The 15,319-nt window shown below is 43.4% G+C and overlaps 1 protein-coding gene across 2 annotated transcripts in view; it reads left to right on the top strand.

Annotated features, from left to right (window-relative positions):
- LMF1 (lipase maturation factor 1) overlaps positions 1 to 15,319 on the top strand; it is a 246,862-nt gene that overhangs the window by 4,767 nt on the left and 226,776 nt on the right. For both annotated transcript variants that reach the window (XM_085301951.1, XM_085301950.1), the window contains exon 2: positions 5,176 to 5,485. In XM_085301951.1, the coding sequence (XP_085158077.1) occupies positions 5,470 to 5,485 (16 nt within the window). In that variant the 5' untranslated portion in view covers positions 5,176 to 5,469. The remainder of the gene's footprint in view (positions 1 to 5,175; positions 5,486 to 15,319) is intronic.

Genomic DNA, 15,319 nt, shown 5'->3' with positions numbered 1-15,319 from the left:
AAAGTTTGGGATTTCACATCTTTAAATCTTTACAGCATAAAGAATGAGATTCTCTCATTTTTTTTTTTACCATGACAGGCCAAGCCTGGGCTGGGGGAAAGGAACTGAGGTGACAGGACAATGTGGATGGAGCAAATCATTTCGGATGAGTGATTCTTGTGTTGCATGTTCCAGTTGTGCTTATTGGTAGCATGTGGGTTTGAACAAGAAATGGGTTCAGTTTGTAGGGAGGGAGGAGGTTGAGGAGGGAGGAGAACGTGGAGGGGGGAGCTACTGTACTTTTCCATTAAAGCACCTTCTGAGGTGAGAATAAGTAGTGAAGGTCTATTAGCAGTTGATGACAATTTACATGTATTACTTATGTAAAGCTCAGCTCCCATCAGGTAGAGGAGCGTGTTCCCATGTGAGCTGTCAAAGGTTCTGCCTGTCTGTTGAGTAGGAGGGAGCATGGGAGTTGCTGAAGTTGAATTTTTCAATCTGCAAAGGAGTGAATCGTCTGAAGAACAGCAAAGTGCTTCAAGTGGGAAGAGAAGAGATGGGATGGGCTGAAGATATCCACATCCAGGAAGTTTTTTTTTTTTTTTTTTTAAAAAAAAAAAAAGGTCAGACAATGAGAAAATAAGCAAAGCGATGGGGAAAAAGTAGCAGATTTTTATGCCAGGAGCAAAGACTTTCTGAGATATTTCCACATGTACTGGGAGTCCACAGATGATGTCCCTGCACTAGGAGCCTGCAGCAGTGGGCTCACCCGTGTCCTTACATAGTTTCTCTCAGTGAGGTAGGAAAGGATAGCTATGGGAGAACTTCAGGTTCTGCATCCTCATTGGAAAAGCATTTTCTGATTTTTGAAAAAGCTTCCTTCTCAGTGCCTCTTATGCTTTGTTTTTATAAGATAATACCAGAAAGTGACAGCCAGCACAGTCTGAGGGGTCTGGCCTGTTAAAGGTATGAGCCTCTGGATCAGGCTTTTGTTGACTTGCCCCATCCTGCGTGTCTGTGCTGGTGGGGCATGTGCCACAGGAGCTCTGCAGCATGGTCTTGCACTGAGCTCAAGGGTAGCAGGGTGCCAGTGGAGKCGAGCTGCCTAGTGCATAGGAATTTTGTTCCGCAAGTGCTTGCGGAGTTCTCGAAGGAAAAATAAATCTTGAGCTGACAAGAAGTGCTGATGCACTCTGCGTTGATGCAAAGCAATGACCACCGCACAAGGCTCTCAAATGCAGGAGCTGGGTTTGCAGAGGAGGGACGCTCAAGTGGGGTGCACAGTCCTGCAGCTCCGTTCATCATGGAAGCACTGMGCTCACCTCCATTGCTGTTAGCGAGAGGATGCTGGCTGCCAGTTTGGACCATTTTTTCCAGCCTCCCTTTGGATAAGCCCTTTCTCTCTTTGCCTCTGGAGATGAGACTACCCTTGGGCTCATGTGAACCTTGCAAATGCCCAGGAGTGCAGCTTTCTGAGGGTTTGGAGAGGCTGAGATGGAAGCAGCCTTTGACCCAGGAACTGCTTACTGTAAGGGCTGGTTGGACTGGAGTGTACTGGGGAGCTGGGTCTTCCTCAGCATCCAGTGGCTTGTTAACCAGTGAGTTCTGGTTAATGTAACAAAATTGCCAGGAAGAAGCTAGAGGAGGAATAAGAGAAGCTGTTAACCTTGCCCTGTGCCCCAGCAAAGCAGTGAGCATGCTAGCAAGTGCCTGAGATGGAAGCAATCTCGTCTGACCATGTTTACCTGAAGGGAGTGGGAAGATGGAGAGTGGAAAATCCCCAAATATGAGTCCAAGGGGAGAGAGGTTTCCAAATAAGGGTTGAGGAAGAGGAATGAAAACATAGGCTTTGGGGGCAAAAGGGACTTTTTCTTTCTGACTAAGCCAAGATCAAAGGGAAGATTCCTGGAGGAGTGAGCCGGATCTGCGACAGTTGATACTGTTTCTAGAGGGGATCTGGAGAGAGAAAACAGACAAAGCTCATGAATAACATTTTTCCGTGGATCTGTCTATTACCTGTATTGCTGAAATTCTTTGCAGAATCTGTCTTTTAGCCTCAACTGTTGCCTGTGTCTTTGTGGGCAAACTGGGAACCACTGCCTGTAGGGCAGAGCCTCTGCGAGGGAAGCGTTTAAGGTGGCTTCTTAGAATACAAGGTCTAAAAGATTTAGCCGGAGGGGTTTCCAAAAATTGGGTGCTGCGCATGGGATTTGCACTCCAAGGGTGCCCCAGAAGCTCCTCTGGCAGCGCCTGGGTTTTGCTGTGATGGGAAGAGCTGGCGGCCGGCGCGGGCCCGGCAGCCTGGGCAGTGTCCAGGAGAGGGAGCTGGCTCGGGGCCGTTCCCAGCACAGCTCGGAAATGCCGGCCACGTGTGAGCCATAAGCCGCGCTCCTCGGACCTGGGTCCTGATGGCTTGGGAGGGTAGACAACAGCGTGAAACGTAGGTGAAGCGTGAAGGGTCTGTTTTGGATTAGATTAGTTTTTCATCAAATTAAGGCTGTGGCTGATGGCATTTCATAGTGAAATCATTGCATGCAAAATAGCAAGAATTCAGCATCTCAAGGAAAATCTGTGTTCTGGGAGAAGACCACTTTGGAGCTGGAGATATATGATCTTCAGATGTGCAGTTCATGCAAATTTATAATGCAGTCTTTGCTGCTTTTAAACTTAAAAAGGCTATACAGTATTTTGTGCATACAGTGTGTACTTTTCTTCAATTGCTATAGTTTGTTTTTCCTAATTTACCCTTTCCTTGTTTATCTTGCATACTGCACTGGGGTCTAATTTACATTTTTAGAAAAAAAAATGCTTGGCAGTTATGGGTTGAGGCAGCAATTTCTGGAGCATTTAGAGGTGAATTTGATTAGCACTTTCGGAAAACTGCAGCAAATTGCAGTGCTAATCAAGGAAAATCAGGCCATGTAGTTTTAAGGCAGAGTTGGATTTTTAATTTATTTATTTTAAACCAAAAATGAAGATATTAAGCTGTCTCAAGCTCGAAAATATTTTATTTCTGCTGGTTTCATTTATCAGGTTTTCTGATTACACAGTTGTCCTGAACAGAGTATTGGTAGAAAAAAATTATTCTCTAAAATAGAAAACATTTAATTTCTGTCCAAAACTGACTCTTCAGTTTTGTGACCAAGTTTACTCTTATCTCTGCCTGTACATAATCGAATACAAAGTTATTATCTTTAGCAGTTTGAGTGAAATCCTTCACTGTGTATCAAAGACAACAGGAAAAAGAATCAACCCGTTCAAATCCCAACTGACCACGTTAGCAATGTGATTCAGGATCTGTTGAAATCAATTGGAATCCCAGCGGCAACCTCAAACATTCATTAGATTGTGCAATTTAGTGTTGGTTTTAAATTGAGAACAAAATACATGCTGTGTGTGAAGAGGGGGCCTAAGTGTTAAGTGAATCAARTGAAATCCACTGGAGACCTTTATGTGTGTTTGAGGAGAATGGGATGGTTAGTTTGTTTATTTATTTTCCTGGGTTTGCAGACTTTTGCTCATCAGGCTGAACTTCAAAGAAACAGGAATCCAGTCCCAAGCTCAAGATTCAGTTTCACCCTTGCCACCAGAGTTGCCAATGAGGGATACCGACCAGATGAACACCAAAATTCTTGTTTGCTGAATGGCAGTATTGAGATAAGGAAAGCAACAGAACTGATCATTAACTAAGGAGGAGTGCAAGAAGACAAATTGGCTTTTTTCAAGACTTCTGATATTGTTGCATGTGACGTGGCTAGTGTTTGGATAATGTTTGAAATGTGTAAGTTAGTTGCTGGGAGCAAAATGTATGGAGCCTAATCAGGAAATGTTGGCCTTCATCATTTTTCTGAGAAATGGAGATTACTGCAGTTACGAATTGCAAATTGGTAACTGGAGGAGATTCCTAAAATATGAGATAATCCCTACAAACTGACCAACTTTCTCTGTAGAACATCAAATTCTAGGTCTTTAATCTGTAATTAAATTGCTTACATGCTGTTAAAAAAAGCATCTGGCTGTTCTAAGATTGTCCAGTGCAAGAGCGTAGCTACTATAAATGAGAGAGCTGTAGTGACATGTAAAAAGTAGCAATTTAGGGGACAGGAAAATATTAAGTCTTTGTATTTCCAACCTACCAGGATGTGAGAGGATCCAGAAGGTCAACCAATAACATAACTACTGTCTTGTCCAACTGGAATGTGCAACTGTTAACCATTGCACTGCCAGAAGAGTGGGAGTTTCTTTGGGACTCCTTTTGAATAATGCATATGAGTTTATGCTGTTTCATTAACAGTATTTTGAAATATTCAATATATTTACCACGAGAAAAAAGTCTAGTACTTACAGAGAGCATTATGTACAAATGGGGATATGTTGTCCTCTGAAGTCAGAGCGTAACACTGCAGGTACAGCTAGGTGTCTGTCATGGGTTATTTGTGCTGGGAGCAGCAGGTATTGTAAATTACTGCCAACAGCATTCACGATGGAGTTGTTGTCTGTTTACACTGTAAAGCGTTTTGTGTGGCATAAATAAGAGGGGTGCAGAAGTGCAGCTGTTGCGTTGCTGCCACAAAGCAGAAGGGAGTTACCTCTGCTTTTCTGGCTGTTTAGATTGTACTCCCTAATCTCTACACCTAAACTGCGGGTTTCCCTCTTGATGTCTCCTCTTCAAACACTTTTTGTAGAAAGCAAATCTGATCTGAAAATCTTGAGAAATTAATGCATTAGTTTCACTCTTGCTCTGCAGTGTAATTAGGCTGTTTTCCTCATCTCCGTTAGGAGGTGGATGCTGTGTGTGACGAGCCTAGGGTCATGCGGAGAGTCTGAGCGAGCTGGACTGGCCCTCTTGTTTCTATATTGGGTTAGGTGCTCCATTGCAGGGAGCTCTTCCCAGAAGTTTGTGTTGAGTTTGCCCGCAGCAAGTGACATGTCCCTTACAGCAGTTGAGGAGAAAATTATATCTCAAAACAGCATCTGTGCCACTTCCTGGTGTGAAGGCAGACAGTATTTATAGAATTCCCGTGCCTTCTATGTCACAGCTGATAGAAATGACTGTCTTCTATTTTCATAGAGATAACGATGTGTATGAATGAATTTCTTCCCAAGGCATGAATATACTTGTGTAACGCTGGACTCAAAAGATGTGCTTGTGCCTGGATGATTTCTAAAACTCTTTTCCCCCTTGTTTTCCTGTAGTTGTGGCCTTCCTCGTGGCTTACCATCAAAACAAGCAGCTGATAGGAGAAAAGGGGCTGCTCCCATGTACACTGTACCTGCAGAATGTCAAAAGATACTTCAAAGGGAAGATAAATCTGGATGCACTGAGCTATGCACCAACAATCATCTGGTTTCTGGACTGGTCAGACATGGACAGTGTCTTGGACTACCTCTCTGGCTTTGGCCTGGCAACTTCAGCCTTTGTACTGGTAACTGGATGTGCAAACATGATCCTCATGGCCTTCCTGTGGATTCTCTACCTCTCGATTGTCAATGTTGGACAGATCTGGTAGGTTAACAAGCTCTCTGCTTTGATTTCTTCTGTGATAGCTTGCTGTTTATTGTATACATTGAATTTCTAGTTCCTTGCAGTTGATAGCCTGGTAGGCGGTGATGTAGGCATGTTGGAGAAGGAACGTATTTGGCATCGGAGTGTTTCACTTACAGGTTATGGGCATACTCCACTCTTTCCTGACACGTGTCCCAGTTTGCCTTGTTCTCAGTGAAAGTAGGATCAGCTGCATAATGTATTGAGCTACATGTCATCCCTGCTGCGGAGTACCTTCCCTCATGGCTCTTGCAAGAGGATTCCTCTAATAATTACCTTTGAGCTGGTTTATTAATTTCCAGTGCTGCYCAGAAGACAGCCAGAGCACAGGAGATGAGTACATAAAACCTGTGGGAAATGGGAAAGGGAAAACTGAGTGTGTGGTTTGCTTATGTCAGGGAAAGGCAACATTGCAAATGCAAGCTAAAAAAGCCTTGCGAGTGCCCCAAACAGAAGAAGGGCTTTAGCTGGGCCTCATACCTTTTAAGGCCCCAAATATAATGATTGAGAGAGGATGAGCCTTTAAGAAATCGGACTTCATTAGTTCATCTCTTCAGGTACCTGTGCATCGCTCTGCTAGTAGCAGAGATGGTGAAAGTAACTTTCAGGATGTAAAAGGCCATGCCAGGAAGCAGTACACAACTGTCGCAGGGGGACACAAGCAGTATTGCTATGTCACTGGGATGATCTGCTCCAGTGTTCTGGCTCTACAATATATGACAGGACACCTTCCCTGCAGATGGGCTCGGTGATTTTTAATTTTAAGGATTTGCATGTTTGCAAGCAGCCCTGCATCTTGTACTGTCCCATTCATTCCTGTCCTACTCTGGATGGTATGTAAGTGGGTGAATGATAACAGCCTCAGATCTCTGAAAAGCTCTGTTCTCTGAGCTCTTAACTCAGTGGGAAATTAAAACTCTGAAAGAAAGCCACAACATTTGAAAAACAATTCAGTTGGTAACTTTCTGTTGTCCGTGCTCGAATTATTCTAAAATCTCTTGCCTTTTTTTCTAGGCCTTTTATGTTACTGGGCAAGAATTAAAGTGTCTTCCTGCTCTCGTTTCCAGAGACACAGGGGTTTGGGTCATTGTAGGAGCAAAATCTAGATGCGTTGCTTGACCTCCTCCTGTTTGCCTTTCTGTAAAATAAACATTATTAAAGCTGCAAGATTTTGTAGCTGGAAGCTGGACATGTGTTGGCTTCAGATTTGATCTAGCTTGCTCCTGAAGGAGTGGGCTAAGAAGCTAACATGATAGACCTGCTGCTTTAGTACCCATAAGGCACTCTGGAGTTTTCAGTGACTAGTGCCATGGTTGTAGTAGTATTTCTGTATTGTCATAGTTTTGATGGAAGAAGTGACCAGGATGTGTTCTTCATGTCTTGCTGGACAGTTGTGCTTTCTGTGCTTCTCCTGTGCTCCCAACTGCTTTTCTTGGTAAGAAGCCTGCTGAAAGCAGAGGTTTGACCTCTTCTCTGCAGGTGTTAGAGGAGTAACATTCCTGCAGAACTCTTGAGCTTTTACCAGAAGAAATCCAGTTGTGCCCATTTAACTCTTTCTCTGAGTGACTGCTTTGTCCTCGTCCAAGTCTTTGAGGGAGAGGCAAAGGAAAGGGGAGTAGAGGGAGGAACCTTTTTTTCTGCTCGTATACTGAACTGCCACCAGCATCCAGCAGACCGTGTCCAAATGTCTCTTCCTGAGTGCGTGTAGCAGGCTTAGCAGCTCTCAGTGGAGCTTCAGGTTTCTTTGCAACTCTGAAGACTATGAGTTGGCCAGCAGGAATGCAAACAGAGGTCAGAGTTTGCGTTTGGTGGATGCTGTGTTTGAAAGGAATTGTCTCTTGATTTTTTGAGCTGAGGCCATTTCCCTCTCTTTGCTTCTTCAAATTTGGTATTTAACAGTTAGTTGTTGCAGGCAGGTATGGCATGTAGTAGCAGCCTGCCAAGACAGTGGGATAGGCTCTTCTCGGGGGGAGTGGGTGAGAGAAAAAAGGTGGGAGGATAAGAGGCGTCGCCTCAATTTCGTCTCTTAGTTGTGGCATCAAATATATTAAACAGGAAATTGGGTTCCTCATATAAAGGGGCGGGGGAAGAGAATCAAAGCAACCCAGCACTACAGTTCATTCAACCGTGGTTGCATTTTTCATTAGATCCTCTGAAATGGGTCACTGGGTGGTTAAAACCATATTATTATTGTGCATACACTGTGACATTCAATTCCATGGAGAAATGGATGCTGGGTGACTAGGTGCTTAGGGTGCAAGTGAAAGGCAGGAGGGAGAAGAGGAGAAACTAACTAACTTCTCACCATCCTCCAAAGAATTCTGGTAACATTAGATATGGACTGAGAGTACCTGAAATCTCATGAATTCTGCTGCTGGTCGTAAGTGGGTGGGTGGCTGTATTGGCTTTAAAACTCCCTTTCCATGCCGATTTGTTGATGGCGATAATCTTATGGTGTCTCTGGGAGGTTGCCTGCTCATACAGGCATCTCTCCGCATGTCTGAGACAGCTAATGGTTGGTCTTAATGTTCCTCTGCAACCTGCAGGTGCCAACTCCTGCAAGAGAGTGCTGCTGGACTGAGCATTGACCTCAACCAGTGTAGCAAATCCTTTGCAACTGTTGGTAAGAAAAGCAGTTCAAGGAAGATATGGGATGCTGAGGAGAAAGTTATCTTTTATAGGCCAGTGAAGAACAATTTATTCCTTTATCGCCTTTTTCTTCTATTTTAATTTTAAATGTTTCTATTTGTTTTGGGCTGGAGTTTCCAAATACCAGGCAGTGCTGAAGGAGCGAGTCTTTCAACTGCTGTCCAGCTGGCTCAGGCTCAGAGGAAGCTTCAGAAGAGTAAAGTGTCCCTTTTGAAAGGCAAGACATTGGCTGCTGGCTCCCGATACCACTGACTGCCACCTCTTTGAGCCACAGCAGCTGGGGAAAACGCTCTGTGCTGCAAGGAACACTGAGCCTTGCTGCAACAGCACAGCAAGAAAAGAGTTAAAGGTCTCTGAGGGTATTAAAACCCCTTAATTTGGTAAAAATGAAACACGATTTAAAACCCAGGAGGAGAAAGATGCCAGATTGGATGGCAAAGGAAGCTAGTTAATAACTGTGGGAAATAAGAGGCTGGGGGTGAACGAGGCGACTGGTGTCTAGCACTGTGGGGGCAGCATCTTTGGAGGAATTGGCAGTTCTCAGCCTAATTACTGAAGGATGGAGCTGCCCTTTGGGGCCGTGCCTGGTCCTTTTAAGGCAGTTGGATTTGAAAAGCTTGTATGTTGCTGGGGTTTTGCAGGGAAGAAGGCAACTCCTGGAGCCAGCTAACATGAGCCCTTTGCAACAGATTTTTCAGGGTGAGGATTACTGTAAGGAACTTCAGAAACTTAAAATCTTGAAAACTGGGGCTAGGATGTTGTCTTGGACATTAATCTTCAATGTAGCCAGTTTGCTGTCAGCTCTGCCGAAGTGCAGGTAGATCTCTAATAAGATGTACTGTTGTTGAACTTGGCTAGCTTTTGGAGAGCAGTGTGTTAATTTTGGTACCTGTGAAACGTGGGGCCAAGGTTGTCATTGCCAAATTTAAAAGTGGAATTCACAGGGAAGCTTCTGCAATTCTGGCCACTTTGTTCCCAAAGCATCTGAGACATTCAGGTTCTTTTCAGGTGAAATCTGGACATGTTCCCTGCATCACAGGACATACATATAATGGGGCCACACTCATATCACGAGCTGAGAATGTCTGCATCTAAAAATACTTTTTTTTGTCTTCCCCTCTCTCCCATTTTGAACTTTTGCTTTTGAAATAGGAGGAGGCTGTCAAAAAGCCCAAAAAACTGCCACTGCACAAAAGATTATTTAAAACCTGACCCATAGGTTGGGTAAAAAGCCTAATCTTTATTGTTAATTTTAGCGTTGATTTTTTTTTCTTTGTGTATTTTTTTTTTGCAAAGTATCTCTAATTTCAGTAAAATAATAGTAAAAAGCAGTCCCAGTTTGACTATAATGGAAGCTATTTAAGGAAGCTAGAGATTCTTGAAAAGATTTTGTGGGAATTCCACATACTTCAGTGTCCTTTTTGTATAGTACAAGTTGCACTTGTCTGGATTCCGTCGTTAGAAGAATGATACTGCTTCTCAGTCAAATGTGAATGTTCCTGCCTTTTTCCCTGCTCCTTCCCTCTCGGATATTGATATTGTATTAGATTTGAACAAGAATGCAAGAAGTTGTTCCTTTGTTTAAAGGCAAAAATACTTTCTGAGCTTGTTGCAGGTGACCTGATGAAACCTCCATTTGTGATTTATTCCCTGCCATTTCTGCTGAGGCATATGCATGCAGACGTGGACATCAGCAGCAGAGGTCCTTTGTCAGGACAAGCTCTCTGTGAGAGGCATTCTAGCAGAAGGGTTTTTTTTTTTGGTACCAGAATAACTAATGCACTTCCAAAGTGAATTCATAATTCTGGAATAAAATCACTTTTATCCCAGAATAAGGTGCCCCCAGAGAGCTGCTACGCTTTCTTGTATAAACAAACTTTTAAACTACTTTGCCACTGATCTCCTGTTTCTTCTTCTGTTGTTTCTTCATTGAACCCCCTTGACGTTTTCAAATATCATCTGAAAACTCTCTCCTTTCTCTTGGATATTTTGCTGCTTCATTTTACAAAGTATCTTGCCCACTGTTAGAGAACATTGGAGGGTATGGTGTGCAACATTTGATTTAAAAAAAAAAGCTAGAATTATGTGTGTTTAAATCCCACTGGCTTTTTCTTTCGTGATTAAGTTTTTAGTATGGTTACAAGAACTCAAGGGAATAGATTAAACAAGCCAATAAATGTGATAGCATGAGGTGGCTACCACATTCTTTTCAGTGTGATCTTCCCTTGTGGAAAATGTTGATGGAGCTACTGCAAACAGATATTTAGGATGAATTAAGACTAAGCAGCACACCTTTTTTCTAAGTGGAAAACCGAGCTGTGCTCCACTACCATACCACTTCCTGAGGCTGTTGATGAATACCATTTGAAAGGTGCTCACGTGCCCTTTGAAGCCACTGTGCCCAGGTGGTTTCCAAAAAGTTGCAGATGCTGTAGCACTTAGCTGGAGTACAGAAGAGGACATGCCTGTCTTTCTGGCTCCAAATGTCTACTGTTTTTTTTTCATATTTAGCTGATTGAAGATAATATTAATGGCTTTTGACTTTAATATTAAAGGGCTTATTAGAGGGACAGGCATACTGCAGGTCATGAAAGCATGTCTCTGAGGCATGTAATTTAATTGCAGTTAAATTACCATCCTTAGAAGTTCCTTTACAATAGAGAAAGAAGAAAGACTTCTATGTCACAGAGGTTTTGTGGTTTATAAGTCTCATTAAAAACCACTTGACCTATGCAGGACTTTAATCACAGTCTTCTGTCTGCTAGCAGATGAACTGGTGAATGGCTCAGGCTGAAGTCCATTAAATGCTAGGGGGCTGATGAGATGCTCAGGGCTGTGTTTTCACTCTCCAGGAGGGCTTTAGCAGCCATTAAATGGACTGTTTTCCCCCATGTTCGTTCTTATGTTCTTCAGGTCTTTTTTCTCCCATCTGAAAGTCCTGGGTTTTTGTCTAGTGTCATCCCAATCCAAGAAAGGTTAGAAACAGATGTCTTCTGAATTCCTTATTCTAGTTTGCGTATCAGACTGTGTGAATTGTGGACTAGGTTTAGCAAACTTTTTTTCCTAATTTCAAGTGTGCAGGTTTGTGAGTGTCCGTGATAAGGGCACAGTGCTCATGGAGATTCCCTTTAGGCGTAAGCTGGGTACCTAGTGTGACATGCAAAATACAGACAACAGGATCATCCTCTGAGACTCCAGCAAACCGGGGCCACCTTAAGTGTGAATCGCTTGGAGTTCACGGAGACCTCAGGGTACATCCAGGAACTGATGTGTTGGGCTGCGCTTACTGTGTGACTTCAGCAAGCTTTTTCGTTAGCTTATATCCTGCTTTATCTGCCTGTCTGGAGGGTGATGCAAGGCTTGTACTGAAAGACTGTAAGGCCTAAATAAAAGGGCCCCTTCAGATATAAATGTTCGAAATGCAAACAAAAATTCTTATTGGACATGCACCTAGCATGTTGTTTTGCATAGAAAAGAAAAAGAAGGTTTTTATTTGAATCATATTAAGATAACAAATATCACCTTGATGTGGATGCTAAATTGGAGTCATTTGAAGTTTGTTAGGGGCTTTGCAGATAACCCTTTTGCAAATAGCCCTTTTTGCAACCTGACTTTATTTTTCTAGCGCTCCAAAGTATCCAAACAATGACAAGAAAACGTAGAATATCTTATTCCTTTATCTGGCCCTTGCCTTGGCAATAAACCTCAGGAATTTCTTTGTTATTGTGGATCACAATCTCACATCCCTTTTGCTCTGAACTTGCCTCCCTCTGTCCCCAGAAAGAAAAGATTATCTCTAGAAACGTAAACCAAAAGTTGAAGGATCTCAGGGGGTCATCCTTCCTGTAGAGGAAGCTGCTTTTTGGCACTTCCTACTCATACAGAAGAGAGGGAGCGTATCAGTTTCAAAGAACGCTGTGAGCAGACGTGAGCGGTTGATATGACATATTAATGAAAACAAAGATTAATACCACGTGACACTGTTGCCTTGCAGTACAACTGGGAACTAATGAGGCTAATGAAAAACATATTTTTGTTTAAGAAATTAAAATTTAATCATAACTGATGTCAGAGATGAATCATTTAATGTTGTCCCCACCACCACCACCATCCAGCACATTTAAGGTTTGCCCTCCCCACTCTAGGCTGGTTTTTAGTTTAGCAGCCTTCCTTTCTATAGCCCCTTGCTTTCTGCTAGCCTGGCATTCGGCATAGCTGGGCTCCAGCTCTCTTTAGGCTGACGTGGGAAAGTAATCTCAGGGTTGACTGTCCTTCAGGAGTCCCTTGGACCTGTAAACGTGTGTTCCTGGGCTTTTTAAGCAGGCAAGAAGGAGTGAAGACCATAGTTTCCCCAGGGGATCCAAGGAGACTCTAGTGCCTTCCTGCCTACACTCTTTAAAAACCTTAGTTTGTGAGCGTGGAGTGGATTGAAAGGCAAGTGGAGATGAACTGGGCTAAGAAACCAGGTCCAGCTCTAACATGAATTTCAAAATATCTGCATGAGCTATTGGTAAAGGAAGAGCTGCCAAACGCCCTTCTGACAGCTGGTGGCTGGAGCAATAAGGAAGGCTGTAGGGTCTCAAGTTGTATCAGGTCTGGTCGTTGCTTGCTCCCGTGGATGTGTTCTTGGGGAAGAACTGACCCGTAGCAAGTCTAACATGCTATTGAGAGAAAATATGAAAACCAGCAGAAATGGCTTTGATAAAACTGCATGCCTGGGTTTCTTGAGCAATCGCAGAATGGGAAATTGCAGCAGTACTGGTGAGGCTATTGATTTTTTGTAGCAAGTAGTGCCCCTAAGATTAATTCCATCTGAATGATGTGAATGCTTGCAAGGGCTTAATACGTTAAAAAGGGGGAAAATTAAAAAGGAATTTAAATCTTTTAAATTGGTTGTACTTATTGTTTTGATTTACTGTAATTACTGGTTCTGCTTCACTCAATAGTACTTTGGTGGAATTTTTTTCTCTTTTTTTTTTTAATTTAAATCTGCTCTAAGATAGGTAAAGGTCTACTAAAACCATTAATTCACCATGTATGAAAGAGATTGTGCACTAGAAAACCGTCATGTCTAGGGTTCCCTTAAGCTGTCTGCAGCGGCCGTCGGGTTGCGTCCTTGTTGCCAGGTGCTGCCTGCTGCGCTGAGCCGGTTCTGCTGCGTGCGTCCTGACGCCGAGCAGAGCTCCTGACCCAGCACGTGCTCGGGGGTTAGAGGTGTGCTTTGACGTTGGCCRGCGAATATCCTGGCTGATAACCTTTTCTCATGTTGGTTAATCCCAGTAGTAGTTTACGTCCAAATGTCAAGACCGTTAGCTGTATATAGCATTAAGAAAGCATACAGTTGCTTAGCTTTGAAAAAAAATGGATGAAATAACTGGATGAAATAAACCTCATCGAGCTTAGTGCTTTGACAACACAGCGCATGTTAGTGAAAAGCATGTAGTGATATTCTTTTCACCTCCTTCCTGCTTCTCCTGCCTCTAATTTGATTTCGTAAAAGGATTGCGTTAAAACATCAGCAGCAGTTAGGCTGGAATACGGACTAATGCAGCTGTACAAGGAGCTGTACACAGCAGACGGAGAGTTAATAACACCGCGCCATCCTCTTTGCCCAAACGGTCTCTAGCTTCCAGTCACATATGCACATCACAGCCCGTGAGAAAAGGAGAGCAGAGGAACTATCAGAAGGTTATGTGGTTAGCGGCATGGCTGTGCGGTGTCTGATGTACCACAGGGCTTTGCCAGAGGCTGAGACAAGTATTTTTTAATTGCTTATTATCTGGCACGTCCAATTGCCAGCTCCATCCAGTCTGTAGACTTCAGTATGGATTCCACAACTGAAAGATTTAAGAAAAGAATGAAAAAAATTTTGTTTGTTTGTTTAGTTGTTTGTGTTTTTCTAATTTTTTTTATTATTGTTAATTTTTTTTACTACAACTTGCCAAATAGCTTCATGCACCCAGTCTGGTCCAGCATACGTTCCTGTTGCTTAACTCATCTAACTTCTCCAACAGCTGTGGTTGGAAAGAATGTTAATGTGCTGATCGGTACAGCCGAAAAGCAGTGGAGGGTTCGGGAAGCGTCCAAGCCTTGGTGGAATCCGTGTTTACTAATCTCCCTAAGGGTCTTAATTGGGAAAAATATTCTCGAGACTAGCACTCACTGCTAGTCACGTAGGGTGTTAACTCGGCTGGGATTACGCCATAACGACAATTACTTGCTGCTTTGAACCATGTTACTTGAGAAACGCTCCAGATCTGTTTGGCTGAACAGAAGTTTAGGGAGGAAAATGACTGCAAAACTATGGAAGATCTGGGGGAACTCTATCRTAGAAAGTAGATGGAAATTTAAAGTAACTCACATCCTGATGGACTTCGTGTGGAAGAAATGAGYGTGCTTTCACAGGAGCCGATAACCCTGCTGCAGACTCTTTCRTTTAATAAGGAATTACACTCAGTCTGTAGAACGGTTGGCAGATGGGAACAACCTTTGGAGAGGGATTAATTAATGCAATTAGATGCTCCCCACCCCTGCACCCCCCCCAATACGTGGCTAGAATTTTAYGTTTTTATAAAACACGGCATGTCGGTGGTTGAAATACAAAATCTTTCTGCTGCTGTGTCCTGACAAAAGCTGAGCTCCAGCGCTTGTATCGCATCTTCTGCCTGTGGCTGCGCGCACATAGCCGCCAAAATGCTGCAGCAGAGCTGTGCCCTTGGTCTGAGGTTTAAACATACTTGAATTGAAGCTAATCCTTTATTTCCCAGCACTACCTGTTTCCACTTGCTGCACGCGTGCTTTGGTTTGAAGGGATTTTCTCTCYAGGAAGTGCAGTGATTTCGGCAAGTCGAGCAGCCCGGTGTGGCTGCTGCTGGACTCGTCGGGACGAGCAGTGGCAAAGGGAGCTGCTGTGCTTTCCCCTGCCTCCCCTTCCGCGTGCTGCTCTGATTCTTGCGTTTTCTGCCTTTGAGCTGCTCCTTAAACCAGACTGTGAATCAAAGTGGGATTCTGTAGGCTGCTGTTTCAGCATCTGCTTTTGGCACTGGAAGGATTTAACCAAAGCAGGCTTTGAGTTTGGCAAATTTTGCAGTTGTGTAAGCCAGGGCTCGTAATAACTTTTCACTTCGGAAATGAGCCCAGACAGAA

The sequence above is a fragment of the Rhea americana genome, unplaced genomic scaffold (assembly GCF_003343005.1).
Source record: "Rhea americana isolate MKP2758 unplaced genomic scaffold, rheAme1 scaffold_181, whole genome shotgun sequence".
NCBI lineage: Eukaryota > Metazoa > Chordata > Aves > Rheiformes > Rheidae > Rhea > Rhea americana.
This window is presented reverse-complemented; position numbering and strand designations above follow the sequence as displayed.